The sequence below is a fragment of the Schistocerca cancellata genome, chromosome 3, assembly GCF_023864275.1.
Source record: "Schistocerca cancellata isolate TAMUIC-IGC-003103 chromosome 3, iqSchCanc2.1, whole genome shotgun sequence".
NCBI classification, from domain to species: Eukaryota; Metazoa; Arthropoda; class Insecta; order Orthoptera; family Acrididae; genus Schistocerca; species Schistocerca cancellata.
The window spans coordinates 352,421,721-352,439,302 of record NC_064628.1 but is presented as its reverse complement, the minus strand read 5'-3'; the positions used below and the strand labels follow the sequence as shown (position 1 = coordinate 352,439,302).

General features: G+C 38.0%; 1 protein-coding gene across 1 annotated transcript in view; it reads right to left on the bottom strand.

Moving 5' to 3' along the window:
* LOC126175038 (ATP-dependent DNA helicase 2 subunit 1) overlaps positions 1 to 16,921 on the bottom strand; it is a 165,911-nt gene extending 148,990 nt beyond the window's left edge. Inside the window, exon 1 of the mRNA XM_049921540.1 lies at positions 16,682 to 16,921. Within this exon, the coding sequence (XP_049777497.1) occupies positions 16,682 to 16,861 (180 nt within the window). The 5' untranslated portion in view covers positions 16,862 to 16,921. The remainder of the gene's footprint in view (positions 1 to 16,681) is intronic.
* Positions 16,922 to 17,582: the final 661 nt, after the last annotated feature.

Sequence of the window (17,582 nt, the reverse complement as noted above, 5' to 3'; positions counted from 1 at the left end):
CTGAGCAACGTAATTAGGAGCACAAAATTCGCTCATTATGTTCCTGATACTCTACTTTTCAAATAAACTTGTAAGAATCGTTAGAGTTTTTGCCCTACTCGTAGAATTAAATAAGTTAGTTCTGAAAGCTTGGAGAACTGATTCATCAAAATCGATGTCATTATCAGATGAATTGTCAGCAGTAACAAAAAGTTTATGTTCGTTGATGAGGAGATGATGTAATTTCATGTGTGTACTTGTTACATTTCACAATTTGTTGTAATTCTGCAACAAATATGTCATATTTTCTGAATGAGTGAGAAATTTTGGAAGCTGAAGAGGAAGAAATTGCTCAATAACTCACTTCACACTTTTTTCTTTGGAGGATAATCTCAGTGAGGCACAGGTAAACATTATCAACACTTTCTGAGCCATTTACATCTTTAATGGTAAGCTATTAACATAATTTTTTTCTAATGTTCTTTCTGTGGACATTACCATTCTGTCCAAACTCCTTGGAGGAGTGGAAACGGGATGACACTTGGTAAACTGTAAATTATTCCAATGCTTGCTTTGGTGCAATACATACTTTCTCGCTAAGTTCTGAAATTCATTACCCTAGACTGTTAAAAAGAGTCGAAATATGTTAAACATTTTAAGTTACTGATTTGTTTTTTCCCAAAACTAGCAATTACATGAAGTGCAAAAAGATGAACTTATTGTTTGAGTAACTCAATAATCTGTTACTTTTCCTTAAATGTTTGTCAACATGTGCACTCAAAACTTTGGAAATTCAGTCCTGTTTATGTTGTAAATTTACCATCTGTGTTAATCTTTGTGTGGTACAGAATGGGATGGATATACAGTGTATGAACATCATCCTCCCCCCCCCCCCCCCCACACACACACAAAATGAAGGGAAATCAATCTGAAGTAAACTACTTAATGAGTATTAAAATTTTCTCCTGTTTTGAACTCTCTAATATGATTAATTATAACACTATACCTAAAAACAAAGATGATGTGACTTACCAAATGAAAGTGCTGGCAGGTCGACAGACACACAAACTAACACAAACATACACACAAAATTCTAGCTTTCGCAACCAACGGTTGCCTCGTCAGGAAAGAGGGAAGGAGAGGGAAAGACAAAAGGATTTGGGTTTTAAGGGAGAGGGTAAGGAGTCATTCCAATCCCGGGAGTGGAAAGACTTACCTTAGGGGGAAAAAAGGACAGGTATACACTCGCACACACACACATATCCATCCGCATATACACAGACACAAGCAGACATTATTTCCCCCTAAGGTAAGTCTTTCCGCTCCCGGGATTGGAATGACTCCTTACCCTCTCCCTTAAAACCCAAATCCTTTTGTCTTTCCCTCTCCTTCCCTCTTTCCTGACGAGGCAACCGTTGGTTGCGAAAGCTAGAATTTTGTGTGTATGTTTGTGTTAGTTTGTGTGTCTGTCGACCTGCCAGCACTTTCATTTGGTAAGTCACATCATCTTTGTTTTTAGGTATATTTTTCCTTCGTGGAATGTTTCCTTCTATTATAATTATAACACTAGTATCACCTGTGAAATGTACTTTCTCAGCTTGACATACATTCATTAAAAGTGTGTGTTCAGAAACAAGAAAGGAAGGTTAGGGTTTAATGGTTCATTGACCATGAAGTCATTAAGGTCTATGCACAAACTCTGATTAGACAGGCATGGGAAGGATTCTGGCTGTGTCCTTGTCAAAAGAATCATTCTAGCATTCATCTAAATTGATTTAGAAGAACCATAGAGAATCTGACTGGCCAGATAAGGATTTGATCCCCCAACCTAAATAACGCAAATCCAATATCTTAACTACTGCACTACAATGCACAATTTTTGTGGGAGTGGTTTGAGGCAGGTACTGCTTTGTCCATGTAATACTATTTGTATTAGTCTAATGTCACTTGTCACATTTTCAAAGTGGACAGCTATCTCATTTTTATTGACAGCCTAGGACTGTAGTAGATACTCCTACCTTTGAACATCCATTTCTTGTCCTAGTGATTTGGGGGAGAATTTAGCAACACAGAAAGGTTCATGGATAGTAAGAATACTATCAGATAATAAAATGCACTAGTTATGGACATTTTAACATTTAATTGCTGAAGAAGGCACAATGTTCAGCTGCTTTTTCGTCAAGACATGTGGCACTCACTAAGACAAATGTATATGAAGGGCAGTAATACAGGCTGAATAACCACACAAATAATGAAGTTACATAATTAATTTTTCATTTGTTTGCAGGCCAAAGCTGCGGTTCCAACACACACTAGTGTCCCTATGCCATGAAACTGTATCATGCCATTAGAGATGCCAAAACGAAATGGCGCAGCCTGTTGATGACACGGAGTTTCTGATGTCATTCATTTTTGACAACACTGTGAATGTTGCAGCTGTGTCAGACCAATCCAGATGACTGACTTTGGACTGGCTTGACAAAGCTGCAGATTTTCACTTTATCAACAGGCCTCGTCATTTTGTTTCACACCACTAGAGGCATGCTACGGTATGGGGTTTACTGTGTACAAGAAGTGCCCTGATATGTACTGCAAACAAAGAAAAAATAATTATGTAACTTTACTTTTTGAGGTGATAATTAAAACTTTCTGAATACTCTTCACAAAAAATCAAAGAAGTCAACCATTCATCTGGAACTGTCTGTCAGCCAAATCCCAGAATACTGACACGTGTTCTTCATTTTGACTTTGCTGGAACTGATATGTAGCTTTGCAGAACAAAATTCAAAGTTACCACTGGCACACATCAGAGGTATCATGTGTTGCTCACTTCCTTGGAATGTCACACTATTTTGCTATTGTCCGTGATGATCTCATTCACGACAGACACAAGCATGCTATGCTGTCAGCATGATAATTGGTGACACATCATCCAGAGGCCATGTATTTCCTAAACAAATGTATGTGACTGATGGTGCAGCATCTCATTTTAGAAACCACTTTCAGCTTTGTGAGCTTTGTCAGCACTGTAGTACAGGGATTAAGACAAAAAATGGATAGTTTCTGCAACAGATCATGGAAAAAGTGCATATGATTGGGTAGGAGGTCTCTGTAAACATCTTGCAACAAGATTTAATCTCCAGCGTGAAGCTGTTGTTGCTATACTGGATTTGTAGACACCATATCAACATTAGTAACAAACATGCAACTCTTAATTCTAAATGAAAGTACATTAAGGAAATTCTGTTTAAAAGAGAGAGAGAAGAGTGGTCTGCTATGAAGCACGTGGTAGAAACTCAATGAAGTCACTATTGGATAGCATCCCGGGATGGCAAATACATTGCAAGAATAGTTCTCCACGAAATTCACCCTGTTAGTGTGTGTGAAATGCAGAGACCGTAGTATTCATTAGAAGACTTTGTAGCGAACCACTTCATTTCTTGTGTGTACGAGGGTTGGAACTTTAATAGTGGCCACTATTTATTTACAGCTCGTAGAAAGTATATATGTGTTTCAAAGTTTTACTGACCTTCAAAGTAGTCACCAGCATTGTGTATAACCCGTTGCCAGCAGTGTGGAAGTTGTAGGATACTCTTAGCAGTGCCAGTTGTGTTGACAGTTTGACCGGTGCGGTCTATTGCGTGACGAATCTGAAGCAGTTCTGAAGCGAATGCTGTGAAGTGTTTCCTTCAGTTTAGAAACTGAGTTGAACTCACGAGGACTTAAGTCATGGGAGTGCAGTAGGTTGTATAGCATTTAGCAGCCCCATCAGTCAAACAAATCAGTAACAGCTTGCACTGTACGTGCTTGAGCATTGTTCTGCAAAATGATGGTCAGGTCCTGCAGAAAGTGTCATCACTTCTGTCTCTAAGCTGGTCGTAGGTTGTATTCCAAAAATGAACAGCATAGAGACAGGAGTGATGACATTCCTCAGGCAATCAAAATGTAACTATTTTACAAGGAAGTCATATGCCAAGATCCATAATGCATGACAGTAACATCTTGTCATTCTCCTGAGTTCAACATCTCATCATTGGGGGATGCAGAATCAGTTTTTTCAGGTGGACTAAGGAGAGGATATGAAGACATACATAAAATCTAGTGGCATGTTTATGGTCCTGGAGTCAGTTTTACGATCAGACTGGGGCTAGTGCAAGGGCCACAGCAGCATCTTCATGGCTCAGGAGCCAGCAGCGGGTAGTATTGATGTGTGCAGCGATAAAGAGGAATATTACTTTTATAATATAAGTTATCTGCAGAAAACTGATTTTATATCAAAGAACATTGTTCAATAAAGACCAACTGAATGAAGCCATGAAGTTGTTAAGACACTGACTTCATATTCAGGAGGATGGAGTTTGCTCTGTCTTGTCATCCCAATTTAGGTTTTTTCTAAATAATTTCAGGGAAATATTGGTAAGGCCAAAGCTGACCAACTGTCCTACCCCCACCTAAAAAAGCATACTTACAGTATTATGAAACAGATAGATTGCTACTCCTCATATGGCAGACATGTTGAGTGGCAGACAGGCCAAACAAAAAAAACTACTAAACATGTAAGCTTTCGGCCGGAAACTTACATGTTTAGTAGTCTTTTTGTTGTGCCTGTCTGCAGCTCAACATTTCCACTATATGGTGAGTAGCAATCTATCCTTTTCATAATATTGTCATTATTCCATCCTGGATTTTCCACTGTTTAAAAGCATACATACATATTCTGTGTGTATTTATATATATTTGTGTTATTTATTTTCATTGTATTATGATGAGAAGTCCTACGGCACTGTAAGACAATGCATGGATCAATGGATGACTGAATAAACAAATGAACAAATAAATTAACAGAGAATTGGTGACCACAGATCATGACATCAAATCACTGCTACTACAGATGTGAATAGATTGTCATATATGCTTGTCTTAGTAGATTTAGTTGTAAAATTTGCTGGGCTTACACATTTAAGAAGAACTGTAATGTGTGACTTCATGTTCATGTTCTTATTGATATAAACACTTACGAATTTAGAATATTCTACCTCATTAATTGGTTTACCATCACACATCATTTCTAATGGTATGGTCAGGCATTGTGCAGCCCCAAACTTAACATATTGGTTTTATTTAAATTCAGAGTCAGCCTGTTTGCAGAGAACCAGTTTATAATTTTCATGTAAATATTATTTAGATTTTCTGTGTTTGATTATAGTACCAGCATCCACAGCAAAGAGATATATTCATGTTTCTTGGATATATGATGGAAGATAACTGGTATATATCAAGAACAAGTGCAGATCCAGTATCGACCTGTAGTAATTATGTTCCATCCAGAAGAATGCTGTTTCATTGTATATAATCCCTGTTTCATACTGCAACACTCTACATTCTTTTAGGTAGGATACAAAACAGTTACAAGCAAGATCTCTGATAGGTCCATTCTATGTCATACCAACTTACCCCACCATTTTAGATTTTGCTAAAATTTGGTATACTCATAGTGGATTTAAGAAAAATATCAAATTTCATTTTTTAAATCTCAAACCATTTTTGAGCTATTGCTACGTGAAATTTTCAAAAACTGGCCGAAAAAGCATAAATGGACTTCTTTAAAAATCGCTCCAGGTGCTGTCCTAACTGATCTAGAGAACTGGAAAAGAAATCATTCTGCAGTATTTTTTATACTCCTTCCAGTGATATACAACACAACATAGGTTCTAATTAAGATTTTTTTTTTTTTCAAAATACAACCTGCAACTTTGATTCAATTTTTTTCCAGGAAGTACACAAGTTAAAATTTTCAAAATATTTCCGTAAATATTTAGTACTGTTATAAGTCACGTGGTAAAATATAAAAATGGGATGATGGTGGGTTCATCATTAAACAAAATTATTTCTGACTCTTGTTTTTCACTAATAGCTATATTTTGACTAAATCTACCTTTAACAAATAAAAATTTAATTTAAATATACAGAAAGGTACCTAAAAAATTGAAAATATCAAAATATCATCATCTTAAAACAAAGCTTATCAGCATATTCTATAATTAAATTGAGTTGATTGCTTACTTTAATTTTATACAATTCAGACTAATAGCCTACTAACTGGTAAAACAAATATATTGAACAATGGACCAGTAACTACAAACCTAAATAAGGTAAGAAAAACATGTAAGTATTTATGTGCCGGTAATACTTCTGGTGCACGAGGCTTGGGCCAGAACTATTAAATAAACAAAAATTAAAGACACGATGCTTGTTTTTGAATAACAGATATCTATATATAGCTACATGTAAGACAATATGTATTAACATTAATTTTTAAACAACTATAAATAAGAAACTTTCCGGCAGAACATCCACAACTGACACCCAAAGGGCATCCACAAGTGTAAGAGAATGATGCGGCTAGTCCACATGGATAAAGAAAAGTTATTTTCACTTCACCAAGTTCTTAATTTTTTTCTAAAATGTACCAAGCCACTAGTTTCTTTCCTACACTGTGGTGACATAGTCTTGTAACTTCAATTTATCCAGTGATGTAGCCACCTCTGTCTCCCAATCTTGCACATCATGTAAAAAGAGTTTTACTAATAATTTCATTGTAGTGTTGGGGATGAATGCATGAATTTGCTATGCTCTTTTGATTGCCAATGATTCTTTATCCTGGCTTTTTAAGAACATTTCTGAAGCAACGTAATCTTCTTGAGTGCAACAGGCAAAATTTATTTTTGGTATGTTATCTACTGCCCACTCAAATAGATCTCAAGAGGTTTGGATCTGGTTGTGACACAGCCTTTGCAAACTTGCACAAACTGCCAATCTCTTAAAGGAATCCCCTACGCCATAGCAAGGCCATTTTCCATGTGCTGTTGTTGAAAAGTGCCACTTGACTTTTATTTTGAAGTCTTTCCTTATGAAAGCAAAGGTCCAGAAAGTTTTTCTTAGATTTGTATTGAGCAGAAAACTGTCTGAAAAACAGTAAATCTTTTTTGGTAAATTTTCGAAATTTACTTGTTTGATACAAAATTAGCTTCTTTTGAAATGTGTAAACAGAAGCTGTATTGTGCTCTAGGCAATCAGAGGAGAACTTTAGTGATTAATGCCCCGCCGACAACAAGGTCATTAGAGACAGAGCACAAGCTCGGATTAGAGAAGAATGGGGAAGGAAATAGGGCACGTCCTTCCAAAGGAATTATCCTGGCATTTGCCTGAAGCGATTTACGGAAATCACAGAAAACCTAACCAGGATGGCCGAAAGTGGGTTTGAACCATCACGCTCTTGAATGCGATCTAGGCAATCAGAAACAATGACAAAGCTCACATGCCCAATTTTGCCTCCCTGTTTGTAATATATAACAAAAAGATGGTATAGTAATCTGTTGGATTGTCCAGTGATAACTCTGAGCTTCATGTTGTAGAACTACACTATAATTTTCTGAAAAATCACATATAACAACAAATTCTGAGGCACTGAGATTTTCTTTTGTGGAGTTAAGAAATGCTCTTTGTTGTTTGGCAAAGAACTCATTCGATTACTACAGAATAAATTTATAAATTCTTCGGAACTTATCTGTACGATTTCCATATTACAGTAGTCATCTGACTCCCACTGGTGGAAATGAACTTGTCCAATAAAGTTTTTATCAAGAGTGTTTTGTAAAAATTACGTATTACAGTTTCTCCTGGGCAATATTCGCTTTTTCCCATTTTGTAATTGACTAATTACGGGTTGCAAAGCATCTTTTAGCACAAGTAATTGTTTAAGTTGCCATTTGTTACTGTCTTCAGTTTAGTGTTTCCTATCATAAATTTTATGTTTTGGTGAGCTGTGCATACACAAGCAGAGTGCGTGCCACTATGTCCAGCTAATACACAATGTTTTAGTGTACAAACAGCAAATTTAGAGGAACCTATTTTTATGTTAGGAAATTCATGTTTGAAACATTTATAGGCTTATTTAAGGTTCCAGAATGAGATTTTCACTCTGCAGCGGAGGGTGCGCTGATATGAAACTTCCTGGCAGATTAAAACAGTGTGCCCGACCGAGACTCGAACTTGGGACCTTTGCCTTTCGCGGGTAGGTTACCCAAAATAAGTCTTTTTCATATTTTTATTTTATTTCCATTTTGTTCTGTAACAGTTGGGCAATCTTGAATACCTGGCACTGCTCAGCACTTCATTGTTTTCACAAAATGAATGTACAATTTTGACAGTTTCTACTGGTAAACATTTCCCTGGTTTTTCGTTTTGACCTTCCACAGTCTTTTTCTTTCAGAATTTTTTGAACTGTCGAATAATGTAATTAGGAGCACTAAATTTGCTCATTATGTTCCTGATACTCCACTTTTCTGGTAAATTTCTAATACTCATTAGAGTTTTTGTCCTACTTGAGAATTAAATAAGTTAGTTCTGAGAATTTGGAACAGATGTGTCAAGATTGATATCATTATCAGACAATGAATTTTCACCAGCAACAGAAAGTTTATGTTCACTGATGAGGAGTTTTTTTCCCACTTTTAATTTAACATAGTGCTTAGATATTATTTTTATCTTATCAACTGGGGGCTCACATAGTTCTTGAAGTAATGTGTTAAGTGTTGAAACAAACATTGAAGTTGTAGTGAAGTCTGGGTCTTTGACTGCGATGATTACCTTCGATGCAAAAGAATCTTCATTTTCGGCATTTTGATCACTGATTAGCTCTGTATTTATCAACATCGTTACATCTTTTCTTCATTCATCACAAATCTCGGATTCTTTAGGTATTTGTGGCAATAAATCTGGCATCCAAGCTGTGAAAATTCTTAGCTTTTTTCTGTCTCTAGTACAATTATTTGATTTTAACACTGCACTTGTTACTATGTTCCACATTGATACAAAAAACACCCCTTCAGTTTACAATTTTACTTGTAACTGCACTATTAAAAAATACCAAGTTCTACTAAAATATGTTAGATAAAAATTGTTCAACATAGGGGTAATAACCGCTTTACACTAACACCATGGTGCATTACAATGACTTAGGAACACTAATATAGAAAGTTTAGTTATCCTCCTCAGACGGAAACAATACAGAATACACCCTCTCCACAAAGGCTTTAGTCACTGAATGATTGTACAGACAGCAAGTGCATGGCTGCAGGCAGACTGTGCTTATTTCAACTTGTTCACGGTGAGCATGCATGGACAAGAACCAATTTGTTCAGCCTGGCATACTCTGGCTTAATTGTATGAAATGAAATGTACAGTCTGATTAATCTGTTTGGACCAGAACTATTACATTAATACTTACACATTTTTCATACCTGCTTTTAATTCACAATTACAGGTCCCATGTCTAATATTTTTGTTTTACCAATTAATAGGCTGCCAGTTTAAACTGTATAAAATTAAAGTAAGCAATCAACTTAATTTAATTATACAATATGCTGACTGGTTTTGTTTCAAGAAGATGATTTTTAGTTATTTTTCCACAAATTTTAATCAAATCCCCATTTGTTAAAGGTAGGCTTGGTCAAAATGAGACTATTACTGAAAAATAGGAGTTAGGAATATTTCTTTTTTTTTTTAAACATTGGACACTTCATCATCCTATATCTATATTTTGCGATGTGATTTACAACATTACTAAGTATTTATGGAAATTTTAAATTACACATATTTGAGAAGAAAATTAAATCAAGATTTCAATTTGTATTTTGAAAAGAGTCTTAATTAGAGCCTATGTCATGTTGCAAATCACTGGAAGGAGCATAAAATATGCAGCTAAATGACCCACCTTCCCCAGCTGTCAAAATTTATCTGCCAATTAGGCCAGCTCCTAGAGCAATTAAAAAAAAAAAAAAAAAAAAAAAAAAAATCATGCTTTTTGGCCAGTTTTGGAAAATATTTCAGAAATGGTTTGAGATAAAAATTGTAATTTGGTATTTGTCTTAGTCTCAGCACCCACTATGAGTATACCAAATTTTAGCAAAATCTAACATGGTGATGTAAAATTTTAATTTACAGGATGTTGATTTGATTTGGAATGGCTCAGTACCATAATATTTGAGCTTCTGCAAGACAATATTGTGACATCTGGTAGAAGTTTATGTAAATAACAAAAATGCTTTCTTAGAAGTATGAGATGAAAACCTCAAAAAATGGTACAACAGGTGGAGTACTGAGTTTTGTCAATCTGTCAGTTTTTCTTCCTAAAAAAAAACACACACACACACACACACACACACACACACACACACACACACAGATATATATATATATATATATATATATCTAAAAACAAAGTAGATGTGACTTACCAAATGAAAGTGCTGGCAGGTCGACAGACACACATACGAACACAAACATACACACAAAATTCAAGCTTTCGCAACAAACTGTTGCCTCATCAGGAAAGAGGGAAGGAGAGGGAAAGACGAAAGGATGTGGGTTTTAAGGGAGAGGGTAAGGAGTCATTCCAGTCCCGGGAGCGGAAAGACTTACCTTAGGGGGAAAAAAAGGACGGGTACACACTCGCACACACACACATATCCATCCACACATATACAGACACAAGCAGACATGTGTCTGTATATGTGTGGATGGATATGTGTGTGTGTGCGAGTGTGTACCCGTCCTTTTTTCCCCCTAAGGTAAGTCTTTCCGCTCCCGGGACTGGAATGACTCCTTACCCTCTCCCTTAAAACCCACATCCTTTCGTCTTTCCCTCTCCTTCCCTCTTTCCTGATGAGGCAACAGTTTGTTGCGAAAGCTTGAATTTTGTGTGTATGTTTGTGTTCGTTTGTGTGTCTGTCGACCTGCCAGCACTTTCATTTGGTAAGTCACATCATCTTTGTTTTTAGATATATTTTTCCTTCGTGGAATGTTTCCTTCTATTATAACTATATATATATATATATAACATTCCACGTGGGAAAATTATATCTAAAAAGATATATATAACATTCCACGTGGGAAAATTATATCTAAAAAGAAAGATGATGAGACTTACCAAACACAAACTTGTGTGTCTGTCGACCTGCCAGCACTTTCATTTGGTGAGTCACATCATCTTTGTTTTTAGGTATATTTTTCCTACGTGGAATGTTTCCTTCTATTATAAGTATATATATATAAGTAATCTACTAGTAATTAATGCAATTATCTCTTTGAGAGGACTAGTGTTGACTATAATTTGTTGTTTGTACACTTTACAGAAGAAGCCAGCAGTGATTGCTTTTACCTGTTAAGCTATTACTTGACTCTTTACATATCCCTGAAAGATCTCCTTCATTATGATACTCACATTAACACAATGCATGAATGAATAAATGGGGTTGGGGAAGAGAGGGGAGGGAATAATGGTACCATTCCCTTGCCAATGAGTTGGAGTGTTAATAATATTTAAAACATTTGGCTCTTCAAACTACATGCCCATCCAAGTAAAAAAATGGTTACGGAAAAGAGTACTCTGAGCATTTAAAATGCTAAATGTAAAAAGGCATTAAATCCAAGAACAGCTAAGTTAGTGATACAGGCCTGTAGTATAGCAATTTATTCATCAAGGCAACTATTTTACAATGACAGAGAATTTTCCAGCTTAACATGTAGAAAAAACAGTCATATGAGCAGGCACATACATGTACACATGTGTAAACAAAGATGGGATAAAGTGGATGGTTGTAAAATCGTTGAAGAAATCATTCCAGCATTTGTCTGAAACGATTCACAAAACCCATGAGACATTTAAATAAGGATGACCAAACAGAGCACAAACTTTTATCCTCCCAAATCTGAGGCCAGTGCCTTAACAAATGTACTGTTTCGTTTGATTTTTACCAGTGTACAATACACAATAAAATGAATTTGGTTGATAACATGAAAAATAGTTTTAAAAAGCAGAATAACAACAATGGAGAATGACTATTTCTCAATCATAAATTCAGACCACTGCCCTGTTCAAAAATGATGTCATTACACTGTTGCATGAAAGCTAGCACATGGGGCTTCGTGACATACCTCTGTGCTGTCAGAATTTGCACAATCATTACCAGTTGTGGCATGAGGTCATACCTGATGGCTTCCCACACCATGATGCCAGGAGTAACACTGCGGTGCCTCTCCAAATTAATGGAAGAATGGAACCTCTCCCCTGGTCACCGCCATACTTGCCAACAATGGTCATCCAGGACAGTGATGGACTGTAATTCATCACTGAACACAATGTGATGCTATTCACAAGCAGTCAATGCTTCCCTATCAAGGCGCCACTCCAAATGCAGCTGTTCGTATCACGTTAATGGCAGCCTGAGAATGGGACAGTAATTCCCTAGTCTGACTACTTCTGGTCAGTAATCAATGATGGGGGATGATACTAGATGTTGCAAACAGTAAACTGACAATACTTGACAACAAGTATGCCTGCCCTCAAGTTCCCACAAATCTGGTTATTGCACAATCCAATCAGACAGCCAAATGGAGATCCACAATTAAGCTGCTTTCAAACTCCTTCAGGTGCTGATAACGCTGTCTCACGACATACACGACATCTCCATGTCCTTCACGGCAACCACACAACATCTGACACTGTTCACGTCCCTTATATACTCAACCAGGCCTGGTAACAACACTAAACATGAACAATATTAATACACTATTCACATCCGACAATTTACTCAGGGTGTGTCACAGTTTTTGGTCACGCAGAGTGACTGAGAGTGTGTAAGGATGTTGAGGTTTAGCAAAATCTATGGGTTTTAGTAAAATCAGACAAATGTTACAGTGCTATTCTGTTATCCCATATTAAATTTAAGTCTGAACCAAGACATTCACAATGACATCAGAACTTTTGAAGTCATGAAGATCATTGTCTCTCATACTTGAGATCTATGCATCAAAAGAATAAGTAATTTTGTATTTCTTATTTACCCCAGAAGCACTTACAATAAACAAAGGTAATAAATACTTTTGACACTGTGAAGTCCATGCCTCAAAACAGAGTGAGATGGCGCAATGGTAACAAACTCAGGAGATTTGCAGTTAAAATCACTGTCAAGCTACTGAAACTTAGCCTCTCCCTATTACCCTGCAGTTAGCCTAAGACAAATGCCTGACTTATTCCTTTGAAAGGGTGTGGCCAATTTCCTTCCTCAATTCGAGCATATGCTCCAAGGCTGATGGCCACGTCACTACTGGGTTGTTAAAACAGTAATCTTCCTTCTAAACCTTTGCTGGATTTTATATGCAGTGGCCCAGCTTAGATTCTAGCTTCTCAGACCAGTTTAAGATTATGCAGCAAAGTTGGCTTTTTTTTTGTATAAACACTGAATCTGCCAATACTACCTGCTTGCTCTGACTGACAATATCAGCAAAACGCTACAGACAAACCACTATTTAACTCCATTTTCAGAACTAAGACTACTGATTAAGTGAAGTGTTCAATACTACTTCACCAACTGACAACCACATTGTCACCTTTCAAATCTACACTCATGCTCATAAATTACGGACAATGCTGATACATGGTGAAACAACACTCTGGCGGGTAGTTTGCAGGTTTAAATCACCTCGGCGTATGACCATGCGGTGCATTTGACCTGCGGTCATCGCACAGTGGCGCTGGCAGCAGTCCACATACGCAGAGGTGTATTGGTGCATGTCAGAATACAGTGCAGCGAGTAAGTGTGCAGACGTTTTCAGATGTGCTAATGGTGACTATGTGTTGAAAATGGCTCAAAGAACACATATTGATGATGTTATGAGGGATAGAAGATTAGGGTGACTGGAGGCTGATCAAACACAGCAGGTTGTAGCACGGGCCCTACGTGTGCCACAAAGTGTGATCTCAAGATTATGGCAACGATTCCAGCAGACAAGAAACGTGTTCAGGCACTACAGTATGGGACGTCCACAGTGTACAACACCACAAGAAGACCGATATGTCACCATCAGTGCCCGCATACAGCCAAGGAGTACTGGAGGTAGTGTTGCTCGGGACCTTACCACACCCACTGGAACAGTTGTCTTTAAACACACATCTACAGACGACTGAACAGACATGGTTTATTTGCTTGGAGACCTCCAAGGTGCATTCCACTGACCCCTGGTCACAGGAGAGCCTGTAAAACCTGGTGTCAAGAACATAGTACATGGTCATTGGAACAGTGGTCCCAGGTTATGTTCACGGACAAGTCTAGGTATAGTCTGAACAGTGATTCTCGCCGGGTTTTCATCTGGCATGATCCAGGAACCAGATACCAACCCCTTAATGTCCTTGAATGGGACCTGCATGGAGGTAGTGGTTTGATGGTGTGGGGTGGTATTATGATTGGTGCACATACACCCCTGCATGTCTTTGACAGAGGAACTGTAACAGGTCGCGTGTGTCGGGACGTCATTTTGCACCAGTGCACGGATGCAGTGGGTCCCACCTTCCTCTTGATGGATGATCATGCACAGCCCCACCGAGCTGCCACTGTGGAGGAGTACCTTGAAACAGAAGATATCACGCGAATGGAGTGGCCTGCTTGTTCTCCAGACCCAAACCCCACCGAGCACGTCTAGGATGCTCTCGGTCGACGTATCACTGCACATCTTCAAACCCCGAGGACACTTCACGAGCTCCGACAAGCACTGGTGCAAGAATGGGAGGCTATACCTCAGCAGCTGCTCGACCACCTGATCCATGGTATGCCAACTCGTTGTGCGGCCTGTGTAAATGTGTATGGTGATCACATCCTACATCGATGTCGGGCTACATGCACAGGAAACAGTGGCGTTTTGTAGCACATGTGTTTTGGGATGGTTTTCTCAATTTATCACCAATACCGTGGGCTTACAAATCTGTGTATTGTGTGTTCTCTATGTGCCTATGCTATTAGCGCCAGTTTTGTGTAGTGCCACATTGTATGGCACCACATTCTGCAATTATCCATAATTTATGAGCATGAGTGTAGATATTGAGGTACACTACAGTTCAGCGCATCACGACTAAAAAGCCTCAATAAACAAAAAGACAAAATGTCTAAGGTTTTGTATCCAACAGAGAGTTGAAAAGGGAAACATTTCTATTAGCAGTACTTTCTTACTGGACGATTATATTTTGCAAGGGTCATGGGAGGCGTCCGATCCCACCCGTCGGCTTTGACCCGTGATGTAAGGGTGTTGTGCGATGTCATGATGGCGCGGAGTTTAGTTTATGAGTGTGTTGTGTTTGTTGATGTCGTCTTGTTGTAGTTGCTGGTGTCTTCTGGTGCTGTGTGTATAGTCCACGTGTTATGTGATGTATTGGGGTCATTTGGGTGTCAGTGCTTGAAATGTGCATTTATCAGTCATGACTGTTGTAGAAGAACGGAAATTAGTTTCAGTGAGTTAAGAAACAAGTTTCCATTGTGTTTACGTTATTGCGCTGTCGTTTGATGTTATTGGTTTGCTGTTTGTCGCGCGGTAAGTCTTTTACTTAAATTTATGGTTTCTTTTGTTAGGTATGGATGTGACCGCTAAGTTTAATAGTGCCTGTCTGCGGGCTGAAATGGGGGATGACATGTTGTCCATCATTACGTTTCTGCAATTTTTTGGGCTTGTGACGGAGATAGTGAAATGCAGCATATCCAAGCAGAATATGCGAGTTGGGGGTTAGTGTGTAGTGCCGGAACTTTTTTATGGTAAGTAGTCTTTTTTTTGGTCTATTGTTCGCGTGTTATGATGTTTGGTGGGGTTCGTGTGTGTTGTTGGGTCGGTGTTATTTACTGCATGTGTTGTTGGTTGATGTTTTGGTATCGGCACTTGTGGTTGATTTATGTATCTTAGGGGAAGTACTCAATTTAAGTTTTTTGTATCTGAGCTGTATAGGTCATGAGAAGTGACCGATTCCAATTTGTCGTAACTGTGTGTGTTTTGGTATCGTGAGTTGCTGTTGACCTATATAGGTCAAGGGAAGTGTCCTATTCCAATTGTTGTTGTTCTACGTGCTGGTTTTGTGGTATAGATAGTTGCTGTGTGAATATGATTTGTGGAGTAGCTGGTTCTTATTTTGATGTATCGACTATCGTGGTTGAGCTCTATAGGTGAAGGGAAGTGACTGATTCCTGTCGATATTGTAAGTGTAGCGGAATTTTGTGGTGTTTTTGGGGTCGTCGTTTTTGTGGTTTGGGATCGTGGTGCATCTCTGTATGTGTTTATATTTCGTTTGTCCCCACCCAAAAACCCCCAATTTCCCGCCTTGGTCCCGCCAGCTTGATTATATTTTTGGAGAGAGCTATGATTGGTGGTTTTGTATGTATTTTCGTGTTTGTTGTCGATTATGTAATGACGTCACAGGCGCCATATTGGAGGCGTTGAGAATGGTCGTGCCGTCACATTGGTGACGTCATGGGTCGAAGCAGTCGGGTGGAATCAGACGCTTCTGTAATCCCAGTTTCCAAATATTTATTAATCTATTTGCACGTCTCAAGTTTTCTTATTCTGCGCGAGTGTGGTCTCCACAAACAAATAATTGTTATGTCAAATGGCGATACAGAAGCAAAATCGGCGAACAAATTGACGCAAATCAATCTGTATACAGTATACTGCTATTTCAGATTCAATGAAAATAAATGTTTGTTTGTAGAAATAAATATGTTATGCATCTAGTGCATAAATTTAAGTATTTTAATTCAAACCTCTGGAACAGACCCAAATGACATCACCTATTTCACTTACTAAGCAAAGGAATAGATAAGTGTACCTGTAAGCAGATCGTGAGCAGTTTCTCACCGTTCAGTTCACTGACATTATACTGACATTTTTCGTACATGCCGTCCGTGCAATCTATCACAAATATAGTGCCATCAGTGCCTCCATAATGTACTGCAGAAGCATTGTCCAGTTTATCATCTACCTCCTCCAACAACGCAGTTATATCCATTTTGTGTTTTGATACCTTGCAACAAAACAAAAACACGCAACACGCGCGTCTTATCGCTGAGCAAAGATCATGCGTTATGTATCAAAGACATACTCCCCTAAACCACTACGCCAGTAAGTTAATCTATGGGCTAAACCCAAGGGGACCTGCACTATTGGAAATAGTAGTTTGACAGACCTTCAGTGTATTATAGCAACCAGTACACCATTTGTATTATTGTTAATGTTTTCAATTGGCAAAGAGATTTTACAACGTTAAGATGTCGAACAGCCAGAAGAAAGCGCGTGGCGAAATTTTATTAGCTGCAACAGCACAAAACAACGGAAACGGGGAAATTGGTCAGAAAATAGCTGAAAAACAGGAGCCAATTGTCACATGCGAAATTACTGACCGAAATCAGAATCACGTTCCCGAAAGATTTCATAAACTATTTTCGGATCAGTGTTGCATCATATGACAAATTATTAGTGTCGATAAGTTAAAAAAAAAACAGAGTATAACTTACGTTAATGAGGGGTCAGTCGGTTTCGCCGAGAGATTAGGAGTAACTCTGAGATATCTGATGACAGGCAGGTCATTCGCATACTTGATGCTTTGTTCTGTTATTAACAAACACAATTAGCAAAATTGTATAGAATCTGTGAAGTAATTATACCTACTTGGTAAGACGAGCGCTTATTTCCTTGACCGACAATACATTCTATTCCAATCATAAGTCTCA